This window comes from Quercus lobata, chromosome 5 (genome assembly GCF_001633185.2).
Source record: "Quercus lobata isolate SW786 chromosome 5, ValleyOak3.0 Primary Assembly, whole genome shotgun sequence".
In the NCBI taxonomy this organism is placed as follows: Eukaryota; Viridiplantae; Streptophyta; class Magnoliopsida; order Fagales; family Fagaceae; genus Quercus; species Quercus lobata.
In genome coordinates, this window is record NC_044908.1 from 72,726,126 (window position 1) to 72,747,314 (window position 21,189).

Below are 21,189 nucleotides of genomic sequence, written 5' to 3' on the forward strand. Positions count from 1 at the left end.
AGCGGCGGTGAGACATGGAGGTGGTCGATGTCCTCAACGGTGGTTGTCGTCCTCAACAGCAATGATGGCGTCAGCAGCAAGTGGTTGTTTGGCTGGTGGCAACTAAGTGCTGATTTGTGGGTTTCAGCGGCTGGTGGGCTTGTGTGGGTCACCTCTCTTTCTTTCTTTTCTTTCTTTCTTTCTTTCTTTCTTTCTTTTTTTTTTTTTTTTGTGGTTTGTGGGTTCTGTGATCAGAGACGGGCATAAATGGTGATCATTAGCTTGGGAGGCACTGTTGGCTTCTCTGTTGACTTAGGGGTGAAAAACTCATGTGGCGCTTACGAGAATATATGAATTGCAGGGGCTGGTTTGGGCTTGTTCAAGATCTCATAGGGCAAAAACTTGAAAGGTACTGTCATCTTTGGCTAGCTTGCTCTTTTGATGATTTTGCTTTCAAGTGGTTGTCTACGGTTGTGTTGTATGGACCAAAAACCTGGCTTTGATACCAAAACTAACATAGGACAACCACACTATTTCAAGGGAACAAGTAAACCACAAAATAAAACCTAGGAGTTAACACCAAGCAAAAACTGAAACACACTCTTTTTTTTATAATTCTCAAAATTGTCTTACAATAATAAAAAAAAGTGCTTAAATAACTAACAATAAAAATGCATAAAGAAACCCTAATTATTAAATGTTCGGGCTTGCTTAGTCTCAAGCCCAATAACTAATAGGCTCTATCCATAAAGCCACAAGTTGGGCAGTCTTCTTTTTGCTCTTCCTCCTATATGTGCATGTAATTGGAGGCTTGTACCTCGTGTCCGAACCAAATGTTGTAGTACATCTAAAATTGGTTGAACTGATTACTCACATAAATATTGAATCCTAAAAAATAATTAATTTTTTACTATGTGGTCTGCTCAAAGTTAATAATATTAAACATAATCAAAGGATTCAAGCCTTCCCTTTCAACACAGACATGGAAGCTTTCAAGGGCAAATACACTGCACTGTCACACACACACTAGACACGGCAAGAATGAAAACTAAATTTGAATACACAAACACACTTGACAAAGCAAAAATGAAAATTAAATTTGCTCACTTTTGTGGTTACTTGTTACGCAATGAACTATAAGTAGTCCTATTTATCTGTTTCTCTTAAAATACATTCAAAAAAAGGAAGAGGTCAAAATTGAGTTTTGGATGGCATATACAGAAATAATCATAAATTGAGAGGTGCAATGAGCGCAGTTGAGTCTTTTAGGGTCTTCCGCGCACGCCAATGGACAGCAGTTGCTGTTTCTGATGTTCCCATCTGTTAAAATGGTGAAAACAAAGAGAACTCATGAGTACATTCTACAAAAAAATATAAGTTTTTTAAAGTTCTACTTAAAAATTTTATTAAAAAAAAAAAAATTCATTCAATAGGAACACAGTTGGGAAAAGAAATTAAACAAATAATATGCATCAACAAGAATTTGTCTTTTGTCTAGAGTACAAGCAGCACAAAGTACTGGTGAGGTGAGCTTTCATGGGCTGCACCTGCATGAATTTTCAATCAACAACAAACCTACCATGAAATCCCTTCTTTTTTTGGTCATGCTGGACCTTTGATTTTGGAAATGAAAATTGCAAAGGTCCAGATATAGGATGGTCATGTTAAGCAAGGTGAGCCACAATTAATCCTCAGGGCTCATTGTATGGTAGGTCTTAGCTACTGGGAAAAATTAAATAGCACATCCCACCATTCAAAGAAAGTAGAGCAAAGTTTACCTTAGCCTCCATTGAATAGAAATCTTGCCACAAGCTCACATTTTGGCCGTAAGTAGCAAGTGCAGATTCATATAACTTGCGGGCATTTACAATGCCATCTTTATCACCAACAGATGAAAGATTTGATTCCAATTCAATGCAATTTTTGTATATAGCAAGACCAGGATGCGGCAAAGCAAGAAATCTGTAATTGAAACATGATAGAAGTTTAGAAACCTGTAGTTAAGGCAACTGCAAGAAGTAATATTATTAAATCCATGCACCAAAGAATGTGGAAATTTTGAAAAATTCATAAAATAAATGCTCAGTAGCTCAGAAACTAGCGACATACTGCTTATACATCTCTCTTGCATGCTGAACTCCATCCTTTTGAAGAACAAAATTAACGATAGCAGAAGAGAGGGAAAAGCCATTTTCACTGCCACCATCTCTAGCTAATGAAGCAAGAGAAATCTCTATCAGCTTGTCAAAAAAACGCTTCTGATTTGCAAAGAACTTGAGGGCCTGCAATATGAGATAATGTCAAGAAAATCCCAAACACCTTTCAAAGAACATTATTTTAGTGTATATGTATAATACACAAATTGGACCCAATTCAACTCAATTTGGTCCAACAAAAACATTTGGCACATGTTTTCAACTAGGAAGAAAGCTCCCAAGCCATTCATATTTAAGATATTCACCAGGAAAAAAAATTGAAAATCAAAAATTGATTTTTTTTTTTAATTATTAAATTCTTAGTAGCTATTTTATGCATTGAGCTTCACATTACTATTTAACCAAGTACGATATAAATGGGATTAAAGCTGTGTTCAATTGAAGTGTGCTCAGCATTATATATAATATGAAATTAATCACAAAGAGCAGTTCAAAAGCATAGAACCACCAAGGAGAACAGGATCATAAGTAAATAAGATGGTGCAAACACCAGATTAATGTTGATTAATTCCATTGGTCTAGATTATGGGATTTGGGTTTAGTAGAATTTTAATTTCATTCGAGGGCTTAAAGAGAGTTTTTTGTGAACACCAGATTATTATTTGCCCCCCACCCCTTTTTTTTTTCCTTCTTGCAACTCTATGCTGCAACATAACTCATAAGAAGGTGGAGGCCTCATGAGAGTTCTGCTACATGAGTTTAGACAAGCCACTCTCTATAATCAGTTTAAGAATATTTATAATAGCTGACAATTGAGTGTAGATCGACAAAATCCTTAGTTGAGCATCCACAATCAAATTGCTGAAGATTAAATCACACGATAATACAAATGCTGTGACAGACAATCATAATAATCTGAACTGCAACGGGAGATAACAGAAAAGTATATGGGTAAATGACAACATACCATTAGCCACAAGCTTTCAGCTTTTGAGATGGACACTTTCGGCAGAACTTTTGTTAGAAGTTGAAAGATGGATTGTAGATCAGCTTTACTTGGAGAAGAAGAATCCTTCGTAATGCATCTAATTTCTATTGAGACCCTTAATAGCCATAACTGTGCTGAATCTGATAGTTTTCCACTGCAAAGCTTTTCTGCCAGTTTCCTAGCTTCATCCAATTGTCCCAATTGCAAATAAAATGAAATATGTTGGCAAGCAAGGTCCTCTGTAATGTAACCCATTTTTTCAGCCTTCTCATATACCATCAAAAGGCGTGAAGTATAATTTACAGTATGACTGGGCAGCAAAGAATTTTGGTTTTCTTGTTCTGGGGGAGCAATAATACCCATCAAAAACTTTGCATACAGATTAAACATCATGGCTGAAGGTACAATATTTAAAGCCTCTTCATAAACCTATACAAGGAAAAGCATCAAATCCAACCATTAGATTTATAGAGTAAAAAAACAGGCCTGCGTTCAGAACATGCATGCATGTCTATTTCAATTTCATAGTAAGGAAAGCATAGATCCTAGATGTTTGTTAAGCTATCACAATGCAGGAACAATTAGTCGCACCAAATAGAATATTTCAGTAGTTAAAGGGTTTATACCTGAATTGTTTTTTGCACCTGAGAAAGCACAATTTTTTGTTCACTCATGCCTTGTGTACTTTTAGGACCAACAATTTCAAGTTTTGCAAGCCAGTCCCAATATTCTGGTTCTGTTGAAAAATCTCTCTTCATGTCATTTAGCATCTCCTCACGCTTTTCTTCAGAATGTGCTAGGTCTGTTGCTTCCAATATCTCAAACAACCGCTTTCTCAAGCTAAAACTAGAAGGGAGCGCTTTGACTGCTGCACTATAAATAGTTTCTAAAACACTCAAACCTTGCTGCCGAAACAAATCTACTTTCATCTTTAACCCCTCATTTTCAACATTTGCTCCCTCATTATTTTCTTCTTCATCTTTAAGGGACATAAATAAATCCTTGTTTTCTTCTCTCCATTCTTTTTCATCAGCAAGTCTAGTATCATGGACCAGAGTTCCCTCATCCTCCCCGAGTGCAACCTTCCGGGCCTTTAACTTATTAAGGTAAGTAAGTTCCATCCGAAGATACTCTACCCAAAGGTCTTCTGAAGTTGGACAGACTCTCAAACCACTCTGCATGAGAGCACGGGCAGCTGGAACATTTAAGTTATGGTCAAATTCCCAAGCTGCAGCATATATCCAAACTCCTGGGACCTTTGGATGGAACCTAATTACCTGGGCCAATACCTGCACAAGTTTATGACAAAAATATTTCCTCAGAACATGGAATAACCGAAAAGACAAAATTTCAATGACAACATTTCTTTTTCCATCCTTACGGTATCATAAAGCAAAGAGTTATACTTAACTGAGCATAATTGCAGCTAATTGGATAGGCCAATTATTCAAATCCCTCTTTTTTTTGCTCTCTAAATATCATTAGTATTCCAATCTCAGTCTATTTCTCCAATCAATCAGCAACCAAATGGGGCATAAAACCCTTGCATTTGCTTCTCTAACACTAAAACAACAAAATGCAAAATAAAGCTAAAAATTGAACCTTTTTATGTCCCTCTCAATTTTTTCTTAGCAACCAAACAATGCACAAGGAACAATTACTACAATAACAACAACAACAAAACCTTAATACCAAAACCATTAAGTCATCTATATATCCAATTGTTCATGTGTATTCCTCTTCCATTCTACTAGTGTTATATTAGGTTCTCATTACTGCCTAAGAAAATACCCCAAAAAAATAAAAATAAAAACACAAAATTTTAAGCTGACCTTCTCATTTTACAATCTAAAGCAACACTTTCCTTCACTTTCTCAGTAACCAAACAAAGCCAAAAAAAAAAAAAAAAATCATTTAAAAAAGAAAAAGACTTCACCTTTTTCATTCTTCCGTTCCTTTTTAGCCTACAAAACTCAAGGTACCGAAACCACAAATCGATATCGCCTTTAAACCTTGTAACAGCGAGGCGAAAAATCTCGACGATCCTAGTGACGCCGGCGAAGTCCGAATGGTACTGCTTCATCTTCATGTTTCCCTTTTCTTTAAGCTCACGCGCCACCGACTTCTTCCTGAGTCGGCGGAGCAAGTCGAGCTGAGTCTCGTACTCGATGTAAGCCAGATAGTCCTGCTTGAGCGGGCTAGGCCGTTTCAGGCGGTACTCGTACTTGCGGCGCTGCTTGACGATCTCGGCGATCTCTCGGCGCGTGAAGAGGCCGCGCCGCTCGAAGTCGTCGAGCTCGTTCACCATTCGCTCCAGCCGGTATTGCACCACGTCAGCCATTGTTGTTTCAAAAAATCTGTTTGTGAGTTAACGAATTGAGAAGAGAAGGAATCGAAACCCTAACAATGTATTGTGTGGCAAAGGATTTGAAAAACCCTGAAATTGGTTTTGAGGATAGTATGAATGAATATGAAACCCTAAACTTTGTGTGTGTGTATGTGTGTGTGTGAGAGAGAGAGAGAGAGAGGGGTGGTACCGTTGTGGTACGTTGGACTAGCAAGGGTTTTGGGTTTTAGTTGTGTGTGTGTGTGTGTGTGTGTGTGTGTGTGTGTGGGGGGGGGGGGGGGTATTTTAACAAAAAACTATAGATTTTTTGCAATCAACAAATATTAAATTATAGATTCAATTTATCAAAAATAGTAATAATAATTCTAAGAAAAAATATTAAATAATACTAAATGAAAAATGAAATTACAGAATAAATACCCTATTGATTGGTTTTGATAAATATTTTTTAAAGTAAAGATTGGGATTTCAATATTTAACTTAATTGACTTGAATAAAATAAAATAATAAGTGATGTATTTTTTTTAGATTGATGAAGTTTATGGAGAGATTAAAATTTTTTTTTTTTTAAATCCTCTCTTTATAAGTGTAAGATATCATTTCAAGTCTGACGAATCAAAAGTGTTTTTGTTTAAGTAATCAAAAAAAAAAAAAAATCAAATCATTGTGTATTGTTTTTATTGTTTACAATGAAGGTTTGATAAGTCAACCTTAACACATAAAATAATATTTATATATCAAGTACAGGATATTATTGTTTTGCCCTTATTTCCTATAACACCCCCCCCCCCCAAGTTGGAGAGTGTATATCATACAATCCTAGCTTGTTACATAATAAACTCAATCGAGTCTTACATAAACCTTTGGTGAACATATCACCAATCTGGACTCTTGTAGAAATATATGGAGTAGCAATTACACCATCTTCTACTTTCTCCCAAGTAATATGATAATCTACTTCAATATGCTTGGTTCGCTCATGGAACACAAGATTGGAGGCAATGTAAATTGTTGCTTGATTATCACAATGCATAGTCATAGGCAGCTTCATAACAAATCTTAATTCCTCAAGTAAATGCTTAATCGACATAAGCTCACATGATGTGTGTGTTATGGCTCTATACTCAACCTCTACACTAGACCTAGCAACAATAGTTTGTTTCTTACTTCTCCAAGTAATCATATTTCTTCCCAGAAAAGTGCAATACCCAGTAATGGATTTTCTATCTGACAGTGATCTGGCCCAATCAACATCAGTGTAGGCTTCTACTTGTAGGTGTCCATTAGCTTTATACAAAAGACCACGGCATGGATGTGATTTAAGATACCTCATAATCCGAATAACTGCCTCCCAATGTGGAAGGCAAGGATCTTTCATAAACTGGCTCAAAACACTAACTGCAAACGATATATATCTGAGCGAGTAATTGTGAGATAATTCGATTTACAAACTAGACAACAATATCTCTCAAGATTAGATAACAGCTCCCTTTGATCTTCATACAATTTGACATTAGGATCCATAGGAATCTCTACTGATTTAGATCCTAACAAACCAGTTTCTTTCAAAATATCAAACACATACTTCCTTTGTGATAAACTGATGCTTTCTTTAGATCATGCTACCTCAATACTTAAGAAATAACAAAGTTTACCCAAATCCTAAGTTCGAAAGGAGTTTTGAAGGTATCTTCTCAAATCACTAATACCTTGTTTGTCATATCTAGTTATTATAATATCATTAACATATACTATCAACAAATTTTTTCCTCTATCAGAGGTATAAGAAAACACAAAGTGATCAGAGTGGCAACGTCACAATCCAAATTTTAACACTACTTCACTGAATTTACCGAACCAAGCTCTGGGAGATTGTTTAAGACCATAGATGGCCTTATGCAACCTACACACTTTTCCAGACTCCCCTTGAGCAACAAACCCAGGTGGTTGCTCCATATACACCTCTTCCTTCAAATCGCCATTCAAGAATGCATTTTTAACATCTAACTAAAATAATGGATAGCCCAAATTAGTAGCCAAGGAGATCAAAATCCAGATAGAAGAAATTTTAGCAATAGGTGAGAATGTCTCGGCATAGTCAACACTGTATATCTGGGTATATCCTTTGGCAACAATGTGAGCCTTCAAACGCTTAATAGAACCATCAGGCAAATACTTCACAGTATACACCCAACGACAACCAATAGTAGTTTTCCCTGGAGGACGAGTAACTAAAGACCAAGTAGCATTTTCAGACAGGTCAGACATTTCTACCTCTATAGCAGACTTCTAACTAGAGATGGACATAGCCTCCTGGACAGACTTAGGAACAACAGTAGAATTCAAGGATGTGGCAAAGGCATGAAGAGATGAAGACAAGTGACCATAAGAGACAAACTGAGAGATAGGGTGAGAGGTACAAGAACGCTTACCTTTGTGCAAGGCAATTGGAAGAGAGGTAGGATCAAGAGTCGATTCACTAGGTAGGGCAGAAGTCTCTGTTAGAGGTTTCTACTAACGACAATATACTTGGAGTGGTTTTTGAGGAGATTCAATAGGAGACACAGGTGGTAGGACAGTAAGACAAGGAGGAGAATTGTCACTAGCAACCGAAGGAGAGAAATAGGATTGAGATTAATCAAATGTGACATCAGCACTAATGAAATGATGCCGAAGAGTAGGTGAGTAGCATTGGTATCCCTTTTGAGTACGAGAATTCCCAAGAAAAACACATTTAATGGATCTAGGATCAAGTTTGTCACTCCTTGGACCTAAGATATGAACATAGCACACATAACCAAAGATCTTAGGAGGTAGATGAAACAATGGTGCATCAGGAGAGAGCACAGTATAAAGGATTTGACCACCTAAAATAGTGGAAGGCATATGATTAATTAGGTGACAAGCAGTGAGAATAGCATCACTCTAATAGGATTTGGGAACATGCATATGAAACTTAAGGCACGAGTGACCTTTAACAAATGACGCATTTTGCGTCCAGCAATACCATTTTGTTGTGGAGTATGGGGGCATGAAGATTGGTGAATTATATCATGATCATCAAAAAATTGAGACAAAGATGTATGAAAATATTCACGAGCATTATCAGACTGAAAAATACGAAGTAAAGCATTACACTGAGTCTTTATTTCCTTATAAAATGATTTGAAAATTGAGTACAATTCAGACCGTTCTTTCATAAGATAAAGATAGGTGACTCTAGAATAATCATCAACAAAAATGACAAAATATCTAAATCCCAACAATGAGGGAGTGTTTATTGGACCCCAAATATCAGAATGAACTAAATGAAAAGGACTTAACACGACTCTCACGCCTAGAGGCAAAAGGCACCCTATGGTGTTTACCCAACTGACATGCTTCACATTGTAAAAACTCAATTTGACGACATGACGGAACTAATGACTTCAAATTCTTGAGAGATGGATGACCAAGGCGACAATGGTGTCGAAGAGGCGAGATAGACAAATGAGAAGCCACTAAATGAGAAGAACCACATCGATCCAGGTAATAAAGTCCACCAGCTTCATGCCCTCCACCAATAATCTTCCCTGTCTTGAGATCTTGAAAGATACAATGAGTGGATAAAAAAATGGTAGCACAATTCAAAATTTTAGTAAGCTTACTAATTGACAAAAGGTTAAAAGGAAAATCAGGAATATATAAGACAGAAGAAAGAGAAAGATTAGGACTAAGATTGGCAATGCCCAAACCAGAAAATGTAGTGGCTAAGCCATTTGCCAATGTAACATTGGGAAGACTACTAGATTGCTTAAGGTCAGAGAGTAAACTTGAGGTACCTGTCATATGATCAGTAGCACTTGAGTCAATGACCCAAGGGTCCTGAGTGGCAAGACAAGCAGCAGAAGTACCTTCTTGAGCCAAAGTTGCAGTAGAATCAGACCCAACAAAGTTGGAATGCAGAGACAAGAGGCGATTGTACTCTTCCTCAGGAATAAAGACTACTTTAGATGTTGGTGGAAGTGACTATGAAGACGGTTCTTAAATTTGAAAACTAGCTTGGTGAGCTGAGGGTTTACTATACAACTCCCAACAAAAGTCTACTATATGATTCTCACCATGACAATAAGTGCACTTATGAAGACCACGTCCTCTACCATGACCCCCTTGTTCACTACCATGATCCCCTTGTTCATGACCTCCACAACCTTGGCCCCCACAACCTCGACCTCCATGGCCACCTCTATTGCTCCCCGTATAAGTGGTAAAGGCATATTTATCACCAAAAGGTAACGCATTAGTATTGGAGGAAGAGAAAGGGGTAGTACTCAAATCAGATAATGTGGCCTGTCAAAGTCTACCAAAAACTTCACTCAATGAAGGGAGATTTGGAGTAGCTAAAATTTGTGATTTTACTGGATTCAAACTTTTAGGCAATCCAGAGAGGAAGCGAGCAACATGCATAGAATCTCATTGTTTCTTCATAACTTTAACATCAGAGGAGATGGACTGATAAATATTAAGTTTTTCACATACACCCTTAAACTTGTTATAATAGTCCTCCAAAGGCAAATCACTCAAACTCAAGGAGAAATAATTTTCATGAAGATCATAAATCCGCTTCAAATTGTTAACACCAGAGTAAAGTTCCTTGGCTTGTTCTTAAACAAGTTTAGTAGTTGGTAAGTAAACCAAACTACAACTGATCTTAGACTCCATGCTATTCCACAAACAACTCCTAATTTGTGCATCTTCGACTCTCTAATCAGCAAATTTAGGGTCAATTTGTACAGGAGGTTCCTTAATCATATAATCAAACTTCTTTCTACCAAGAAGAAAGACTTCAACTACCAATGGCCACTGAGCATAATTACTTCCATCTAGACGAATTGAGGTAATTGATAACATATCAAGAGATAAGAAATAATTAGGGGGCTGAGCACTGTCTTTGGACTCCAACTAAAGAACAAACTAACACTAAAGAAATATGCTGGATTGAATTAAAACAAACTCCAACTAGCAGCCAATGTACTTCAACCAATCAGCAACTCCAACGACAACTCATCTATCAATGAATCAACACCAAACTATTCCAAAAAACAAGGCAGCAACAAATCCATACCAACACCACACAAAAAAAAAAAAAAAAAAAATCCCAATCCACCAATAAACATCAATCAACAAAAGTCTAGTCCAACGAATCAACCTAAAGCTGCCTGAATAGATAATTAGGGAACATAATAAAGAAAAGAAGAAAGTCAGACCATGGTTGAAACTCTTAGTTGAAAAACTCCGGTAACGGCGCTAGGGTGTGGGAGCGGCAGCGCGAGGACCGATGAGTGGGCTAGGATGGGTCGCCGGAGGAGGGCGAGCAAAACCCTGCCTCTCTTGTGGTCAGATGATGTTGATCTAGTGTCACGAGACCTGAGAGAGGGTCACTAGTGCTGGACAACTCCTTCAGCCACTAAATCGAGATCATCGGAGGTCTCTGTTAGGGTCGTTGGAGCTAAAAAGGTGCTGTTATGGTTGCCGGTGACAATAGTATTGGTGGGTGGTGGTCAGAGGATTAACGGTAGCTGTGGCTTGGTGGCTCTAATACCATATTGTCTACGATGAAGGTGTTTAGGGTTTGATAAGTCAACCCTAACTCATAAAATATTATTTATATATCAAGTACATGATATTACTGTTTTGTCCATATTACTCATAACAGTTTTATATATATATATATATATATATCAAATAACTTATACTTATATATATATCAAATAACTTATACTTCAAATCACTTAATTTTAAATCCTTAAATCTAAATGCAACCAATGTAATTTGGATTTGTCACTTTAATCTTTACAAATTTTCAATTGTTATTATTAAACAATTAGAACTTGGATTCAATTGAATCTGGTCGGCTTCCATCCAAATCCTACATTGTCTGACTTATGTGAGAGTGTATGTGTGCATAATGGGAGTCCTTACAATAAGAGGCAAGTTCACCTCCCCCACACTTCCCTTAAAAAAAATTATGGGATAAAGTTTCTCTTAAAACTAGTGACATATGTCCTTCCAACTTGACCAAAGTAAACCCCACAATCCCACACCACTTATGGCTAAGTTCGGTTTTATTAAAAAAGAATAAAACTTTAAACCATGGGTAATGTGTGGTTTAGTAGTTTACATATGTAAACATTTTAAAGTGGTTTAACAGGTTCAACTCCCAAGATACTAAGCGTGTGTTTGGATTGCAATTAAAAGCTAAAATTATTTCACTATTCAGCTTATTTTTGTTATTTTTCATGGGTTTCATTACACTTTTTGGTACTATTCATAAGTTCCATTGTATTTATTCAACTATCTTCTACTTTTATCTACAGTACTTTCAGTAATAATTTTTCAGTTTCGGCAAAATAAACGGTATTCAAATACACCCTAAATTTAAGAATGAAAGTTGAAAATTTAAACCAACAAATTACATATGTTGTAAAAAGCTATAGAGGATCTTTAAAGAGTTATAGGTTGTTACCAGATGAAGTCTCTAAGGTGTTCTGAGAACAACGGAAGCTTAAGTTATAGTCGTTGCAAAGGCTATCGGTTGTGCTTTTTTTGGAAGAAGACCTTGTTAATGGAATCCAACATGGGTAGAAGGTTTCGTGGTTATGGAAGATAAGGATATGCATGCATGTTTTTAGGCTTGATTAATGGGTTAAGAATTTTTTTTTGTGAGGTGTTTTTTTTAATGAGTTAAGAAATTTAGTTTAGGTTATGTACAAAAATTTAGTGTTCAACTAAGTATAAACATTGAAGTTTTTGATTGGGTAACATAAATGATTTTTTAATTGTGTTTTTTATTGTTTGAAATTTGAGATTGTGATTGAAGTTTTACTTGGCGTATTTACTCTTTTTTTTTTTTTCTTTTTTTTTTTTTTTTTTTTTTTTTTTTTTATGTGAGGCATTTTTACTATTTTTATGTGTTATGTACATTATTTATGGGTAATATTTTTGTTTCTACTCATTTCACCTCAAAATATGAAATTGTATTGTCTGATTTTATTATTATTATTATTATTATTATTATTAACAAATAAAAACAAACAAGTAGTTTCCTATCAAACTACCATAAAAAGATTATTATTTGTTGTATTGTTACATAGGAAGAAGACTAATGTTGACAATCAATGTGTGGGGGGACATGTTTACAAAAATTGAAACCTTAATTGTAGGAAAAATTGGCCGTCAATGATAATTTCGGCACATCTCCAACATTTTTATTTTGTGAAACAACTTATGGTATTAATTGGGCTGAATTTTTATTGGCTCACAATTTTAAAGTCTTCTTAGGGCCTGTTTGGATTGAGGCGGAAATGAGAGGGAGTAGAGTAGAGATGACTAAAAATAGGCTAATTTTAAGCCAAATATACTTTACTCTACTCTTCATTTCTCCTCCTTAATCCAAACAGACCATTAAGACTAAGGGACAACAAATTATGTGATACACCTAGTGTATTACACCTCCCTTTCAATAAATGCAGGTCCCATGTGTGGGCCACGTGAAGAACATCTTTATGGGAGAGGAAAGTTTAGTACACTAAAAGCATTCACATCTAGCATTGCAAATGGTATATGTAGGAGATTTTAGCATCAAAGCACAAAATAAGCCCATTACCCGGTCTTCTACTTGTAAAATTTTTTACAATAGTGCTACAGTACCATCTTACTTATATGATGGTACTGTAGCAACTTGCATAAATTTTATATTCTTTTTTCTCTCCCTTTGTCAACCACAGCTTCTTCCTTTTCTTCCTTTCCTTTATTTTTTTCTATGATTCTCTCTGTTACTTCATTTCTCACTCCCTTGCTCACATCTCTCCCTCGTTCAAGCTTGCCATTGGAGCTAGGTTGGATTTAGAGTGGTCACAATGTGGGCCCGGCATGGTGGAGATCAAAGTGGTCACGGCATGGGCACGGCGAATTGTGATGGGTTTGTTTGATTTTTTGCTATTAATTTTTGTCTTTTGGGTTTGGATGGGTTGGATTTTGGATTGGTTGGTTGGGTTGGCGTGGTGGGCATTGGTTGTGGTGTGGTGGGTAGTGGGTTGTTTGGTTGTTTTTGCTATGGGTTTACTGGGTTTTTGGTGGGTTTTGTTTTGTTTTGTTTTGTTTTTTTTTTTGGGTTTTTGGTTATGGTGGGATTTTGGTGGGCAGAGGGCAGTGGTGGCATGGTGGTGATTGTTTGTTTGGTTGTTGAGAAAGTGAGGGAGAGATAGGTACAGAAATGAGATAGATAGATAATTTGTTTATTATTTTATTATATAATTTATATAATTTTAATTTGTTGTATTGTAAAATAAAAGTTGGAATGTTGGATGTATTGTAAAATGGTATGATATAATAGATAAAGTAGTTTTTAAGGTAGTAAAATAGAATAGTATGAAGATACCGGATGTGAATGCTCTGTACTAATAATTGCATGTGGGAAGAGAGTGCACACCTCATTTATGCTCCCCCCCCCCCCCCTCCCTTTTTTAACCAAATCAATTATCCCTCCTTTTTAATTTTTTTTTTTTTAATGGAGCTTAGGCCTACAATTAGCATTTAAATTTTTTTCCCCATTTATGCAAATGACAAAGTTTGGTTAGGCTACAACTCTAACTAAAAAAATTAACATGACTACATATTTTGAAAATCCAACCATTTGATTGTATATTATTTATGTTCTTAATATAAATATCAAATTTTGTGTCAATTGAATGTTATTTACTGTTTGATCCATAAAGTTATTTTTTTTTTATGCATAATTTTAAACTACAAAAACTTGAAATTTAAACATTTGATTGATAATATAATTATTTTGTAAGCATGGAGAGTCTTTGATCTTCTGGAAATTTTGCAAATATGGAGAATATAATAAGAAAATGTAATATAAAGGTAGATTTGTCAAAATTCACAACCAATAAAAAAAATTTAAGTAGAGTTGTTGCCTTAGGCTACAGCCAAATTTTTAGCCAAAGTTTGTCCATATGTAAATAGTATATCTAAAAACTTTTACCCCTTCAGAAATATAAGCTAATAATTAGTAATTAAATTAAAGTTAAAATTATATTACTTGGGTTAATTAGATAGACTGATTTGTATTTTTGAAAAATCCTTCTATCTAATTATTATGAAATGAACTTTTTATATTTTCAATAAACTACAAATAATAATTTAAATATTTTAATCGATTTAATCTCAAGTCTATAAGTATACTTTATAGATGTATTATATTCCCAAATCGAGCATAATACTCATGAATTTGTTCAAAAAATCTTTTTTGTTTTAGATTAACTTGTTTAATAATCTAGGCCAAACTTGAAATTGGGAGGAATATAATGGAGTTTAATGAAATTTTGACTAAATTTCCGAAATGCCCCTTATATTGTTCAAATTTCTGAAATGCCTCTTTTAATTATTGCATCATTTTACTCATTTCATATCTATGCTCTCTCTCGTTTAGGATTGTTCTCTTTTGGTTAGAAGCTTTTTCTTAGCTCTCTTCAACATTGTCTACTTATGTATTTTTGTCTCTCTTTTCTATTCATAAAATATGTATAACAACAATAATGATGACAAATTACAACTTTTTCTTTTATATAAAATAAAGGCTAAAATAGCAACACTGTCATAAAATTATTATTTTTCATTGATTCTTATGGTACTCCCAAATAAGGTTATTTACTAATCAATCTTTTTCATTTATTTCTTTGGGTAAAATACAAAAATCACCCTTGAGGTTTAGCTTAATACCAAATATTGCCAAAATTTAAAAAAAAAAAAAATCCAATTTTTTCATTAATTACAAACAACACTTAACACATTTGAGAGTTCCCTATTCCTCTAAGTCCTTTGTTTCCATCTAACAACTTCTCTTCACTGCACATGTCTTACAATGACTATATTATGTAAATTATATGTACAAAAGAATGTCAGAGTAGCTCATCTATATATATATATATATAAAACCGAAACTTTTGAAACTCCCACAATTTTCCACGTCAGCACAATATTTAAATACAATATTTAAATTAAATTAAATTTTCCACCTCATCACCGTTTTCCTTTTCCAATGCAAATTAGACTTCTAGCCAAATAAGGACACTCTTCCACCGCCTCTACTCTCTCCTATTTAAGAATTGCTTGCGTAGAAAACCTAAGCCCCAAAACACAATTTTCTTCTTAAAACTTATTTTTCTTCAAGATTTTTTTTGAGGGCGGCTCATGCATCACAATTCACATATTCCACTTATGTATTGGACTCCTCTCCTTCTTCGGTCAATGCATCAAGGTTAGGGTTATTTGATTTGTTCAATAAAAATTATAGATTTGTGAATTTTTAAGTTCATTTTTTGCAATACATTTAATTGTCTGGCCAATTTCAATAGTAGAAAAGCTATAATCATAGATTCCATTCTTTCTATTGTATTTCTCTATTGCGTAATTATATATATATATATATATATTGTTTTATTTCAATATTTTTGAAACTTTGAATCTTCTGATTTTTTTTTTAATTTTTTTTTTGGCCTTTTGGAAGTTTTAACATCATAACTTTTGGGTTTTATTTTTTCTATTATCAGAAATTATCTAGAAGATTTCAATGAATATCCATGGATTATTCTTTTTGAGGGTAACCCATCTTTATCTTATATTTCTATTCCTAACTTTTTTTTCCTATATTTTTTCTTTAATTGTCCGTGTTTACGTCTCTTTTGTTTTTCTTATTTTTACTTTCATAGCGTATGTACATGTTGTGTATGTTCTTTGATTCTTTCTTTAATGATTTTTGTGTGAGTATGTGTTATTGTATCTGGGTACTTAGGCAAAATCTATAAAGACTAAAGATGCTTTTTTTTTTTGGTAATGAATCCTGTGTTTTTCATGACTTTAGTGAGTCATATTCTTAATGATCGAAATGGTTTTGTTTGACGTGGATTTTGTTCATATTGGTTTCAAAGTTTATTTCTTGGCTTATATTAGAGATTGTAATATATTTATTCATCAAATTGTTTAGTTTAGTTTGTTTTCGAAATTGTTTTCAGTGTTGGACATTTTCTTGAAGTATGTTGGTATCATATATTAAAATACTGTTAAGTTGATAATAATAATAATAATAATAATAATAATATAGTTTAATAAATGTCTGAAACGTATAGCTGTTAACAAATGTTTTAGCTATATGGTTTTATTTTACAAATTCAATTTTGGTGTTGTAGTAAAATAAACAAAGATTAAATTATATATTGAGTATATATATATAAAACCGAAGCTTTTGAAACTCTCACAATTTTCCATGTCAGCACAATATTTAAATACAATATTTAAATTAAATTAAATTTTCCACCTCATCACCGTTTTTCTTTTCCAATGCAAATTAGACTTCTAGCCAAATAAGGACACTCTTCCACCGCCTCTACTCTCTCCTATTTAAGAATTGCTTGCGTAGAAAACCTAAGCCCCAAAACACAATTTTCTTCTTAAAACTTATTTTTCTTCAAGATTTTTTTTGAGGGCGGTTCATGCTTCACAATTCACATATTCCACTTATGTATTGGACTCCTCTCCTTCTTCGGTCAATGCATCAAGGTTAGGGTTATTTGATTTGTTCAATAAAAATTATAGATTTGTGAATTTTTAAGTTCATTTTTTGCAATACATTTAATTGTCTGGCCAATTTCAATAGTAGAAAAGCTATAATCATAGATTCCATTCTTTCTATTGTATTTCTCTATTGCGTAATTATATATATATATATATATATTGTTTTATTTCAATATTTTTGAAACTTTGAATCTTCTGATTTTTTTTTTAATTTTTTTTTTGGCCTTTTGGAAGTTTTAACATCATAACTTTTGGGTTTTATTTTTTCTATTATCAGAAATTATCTAGAAGATTTCAATGAATATCCATGGATTATTCTTTTTGAGGGTAACCCATCTTTATCTTATATTTCTATTCCTAACTTTTTTTTCCTATATTTTTTCTTTAATTGTCCGTGTTTACGTCTCTTTTGTTTTTCTTATTTTTACTTTCATAGCGTATGTACATGTTGTGTATGTTCTTTGATTCTTTCTTTAATGATTTTTGTGTGAGTATGTGTTATTGTATCTGGGTACTTAGGCAAAATCTATAAAGACTAAAGATGCTTTTTTTTTTTGGTAATGAATCCTGTGTTTTTCATGACTTTAGTGAGTCATATTCTTAATGATCGAAATGGTTTTGTTTGACGTGGATTTTGTTCATATTGGTTTCAAAGTTTATTTCTTGGCTTATATTAGAGATTGTAATATATTTATTCATCAAACTGTTTAGTTGAGTTTGTTTTCGAAATTGTTTTCAGTGTTGGACATTTTCTTGAAGTATGTTGGTATCATATATTAAAATACTGTTAAGTTGATAATAATAATAATAATAATAATAATATAGTTTAATAAATGTTTGAAACGTATAGCTGTTAACAAATGTTTTAGCTATATGGTTTTATTTTACAAATTCAATTTTGGTATTGTAGTAAAATAAACAAAGATTAAATTATATATTGTACTCAATACATTTTCCGTGCATCGCACGGGTTAGCGACTAGTAGTAGATAAACGACAAGCATTGATGGAAAAGGAAGCAGAAGGAATATGAGAATTTTAAATTGTGTTAACTGATTTTTGTACTTAGGGAGAAAATTAGATATTTTAAAAAAGTTTTGGTAGTACTTGACATGAGTACAAACCTAAGGGCAATTTTATTTATTTATTTTACCCTATTTCTTTGGAGGCATCCAAACAAAATGGCTTAGTTTTGCTCCATTCCTTTATATTCATTTCCATTTCTTGTAATCATTCCTCTCTTTTTTTTCTTTTTTTCTTTTTTTTCTTTTTTGTGGAGGACATTCCATTTCATTTTATTCATTTATAATTTATACATTTCATTGCATTCCATTATTTTATGAACTCGCAAATGAAAACTAAACAAATGAAGCCTGAATAAATCAAACTTAAAAAAAAAAAAATACATTACTGATATTTATTTTAAAGCAAATTAGAATTAGAATCTGCTTGTGACATCAATAGAATTGATCAAAAATATAATTTCATATTTCCTTTCCTTCAATTTTTGGGATATTCTAGCTTGTTCATTTGAAATTTAGTAACTAGAACTGCGGCATTTTGAAAGGCATATAATCTCAAACGGGTATTTTAGGGCTCATTATTACCATTATTACTGCTATCTTCAATTCCACTACTTCCAATACCAAATCCAAATCCAATTCCAATGTCGAATCCTATACCAATCCCATTATTGCCGCCATAGCCTTGGCCAACACCTCCTCCTATGTCAACACCTTTACCACCACTACTACCACCATTTACACCCTCACCTCCACCAGAGCCACTACCTTCACCAGCAACACCTTTAGTACCACCCCCTTTACTACCTCCACCTCCAATGCCTCCAAAACCAACTCCTGCACCAAAACCACTACCATGGCCGATCCCTCCATTAGCACCACCACCACCACCACCACCTCCTCCTGCTCCTCCAATGCCTCCATCACTGGCTCCTGCACCAAAACCACCACCATGGCCATACCCTCCACTATCACCGAAACCACCACCACCACCACCTCCACCTCCTCCTTTAACGCCTCCTATACCAACCCCTGCACCTACACCATATCCACTACCATGACCTGATCCTCTTCCAAAACCACTACCACCACCACCTCCACCTCCTCCTATTCCACCTTCACTACCACCACCAAAACTAGCACCAAATCCACTACCATATCCAAAACCTCCTCCAATGCCTCCACAACCACCTCCTCCGCCGCTGCCACCACCACCACCACCACCACCACCACCACCACCAATACCAACTCCAACACCAAATCCACTACCATGACCAAACCCTCCACCAGTTGGACCTCCCCCACCACCTTCCCCTCCTCCTCCTCCTCCACCACCCCCAGCTCCATAACTTGACCCACTAGCTGTATCATCATCACCACCTCCACCTCCACCATGACTCACTCCTTTACCATCTGCAGCAAGACCTCTACCCCCTCTTCCAAAGAAACTCCCACAACTCCTCCAATTTCGATATGAGCAATAATCATCATCACCACCACCGCCATTCCTTACACTACCAAGGTTTCTCTCTCCATGACCACTAGTACGTATACTAGCACTCAAACCACAAGTAGTACCCAGAAGAAGCAGAGCCACATGCAGAAGTTTAGCGCAAGCACCCATGACTCTTTGAACAAACCTATTAATGCTTGCCCCCCTCCTTGTCTCTGATTTCTCCTTTTATATAAGCAGCCACACGTACGCTTATATAGTCACAACCAATTTCACTGTTAGTCCATGCTCATTGCTGCGTTTTAAAGGGGAACTTGGCGGGAGAGTTAAATAAGGAATCTAAGTCAATTATGGCTGACAAAAAGTGTTTAGCAAATCGCATATTTCTTGCCTAACTCTAATCAAAACACAAATAATTGTGGACAGAATGCATGTATGATCTAGTCTAATGACAGTTGCATTATTATAATCAACCAGAGATGGTGGAGTAGGTGACTGCATCTTCTTGAAATATCTTAAGATCGAGAAAGAGAGAAGCATATGATGGTGGAAAATATAATAATATTAATTAATTACTACAATAAGCATTCAGAAAATCCGTCTGTCATTCTTTAGTCTGTCGAGTACTAATGTACCATGTGACATCTATGCTGAATGGAATTGAAAATAATGTGAAAAAGGCCCATGTGGATGTGGGTGCCATGTGATCAATTAGGCATGAGGAATAAGCCTATATCATTTTGGTATGAAGTATTTTGATAATCGCATTATATACAATAGGATTAATCATTTTACACACACCCCCAAAAAATAACTATTTAAAACTGTTTATGTGTAACAAGTTTAACCCAATTGCAAATCATATATGTTTTGGTTTTTCTTCTTGTTGGTCACTTCTCTCTTGGGGTGGTAGTAGTTTGGAGCCTTGGACGCTTTAAAATTAACTGCACGCCTACTAAAATACAACTATCCAGCTAGCCAGCAATATCGTGTATGTCATCATCTTTGGCTCACAGAGAAACTAATGCTTGGATTTAGTGATGATGGACCACTCCAAACGTAGTGCTTTTGTTAATTGGAGCAGCAAGCAACTGATTATCTTGTCTCAATAACCTAGTTTCCAAAATTAGTAGTTTAGAGTGTCACCAACGAATATATTAATGCTATTATTAGTAAGTTCACATTGCCATGCATCTTCTAGGATCCCACTCAACTAAGTCTACAAATGGGTTTACTTGGACTACTCAGCCTCGATCCGGTTTGTAATATCATAGCATATAATATATGATTTTGCGAAGTTCTCTGATTCAACTGATCTAGTGTTGATCAAAGAAAATAGATGTAGAAACTTTATTTTACTACCTCATTTATATATCATTTCAAAGCCAAACTGATGGGGCGGGTTTGTCCATCAGTTTTTTTTTTACTAGTCTTGCTTCTCTCACTTCATAGAGAACCTAGAGAAGTAAGGAAATTGATGAATAATGTACTGGAAAATCTTTCACAAGATCTGTTCTCATTTTGCTATATCTTTTAAAGATTTCTTCTCTTTTAATATTGTCTCATTACAAGACATAAGGATTCCTACACATTCTATTGGAGTACAAAGTTACAAACTACTCCCACTTC

The 21,189-nt window shown here is 34.7% G+C and overlaps 2 protein-coding genes across 2 annotated transcripts; both read right to left on the reverse strand.

The window, feature by feature from the left end:
• Nucleotides 1-1,021: 1,021 nt before the first annotated feature.
• Nucleotides 1,022-5,720, reverse strand: LOC115992057 (U3 small nucleolar RNA-associated protein 6 homolog). Its single transcript, XM_031116099.1, has 6 exons — nucleotides 5,060-5,720; nucleotides 3,750-4,412; nucleotides 3,103-3,552; nucleotides 2,089-2,261; nucleotides 1,758-1,941; nucleotides 1,022-1,299 (listed from the first exon to the last, which is right to left on the reverse strand). The coding sequence occupies exons 1-6, from the start codon at nucleotides 5,462-5,464 to the stop codon at nucleotides 1,207-1,209; spliced, it is 1,968 nt and encodes a 655-aa protein (XP_030971959.1). The 5' UTR covers nucleotides 5,465-5,720; the 3' UTR covers nucleotides 1,022-1,206.
• Nucleotides 5,721-18,675: 12,955 nt separating this feature from the next.
• On the reverse strand, nucleotides 18,676-19,731 carry LOC115991087 (glycine-rich cell wall structural protein 1-like). Its single transcript, XM_031114833.1, has one exon. The coding sequence runs from the start codon at nucleotides 19,729-19,731 to the stop codon at nucleotides 18,676-18,678; it is 1,056 nt and encodes a 351-aa protein (XP_030970693.1).
• Between the last annotated feature and the right edge of the window lie 1,458 nt (nucleotides 19,732-21,189).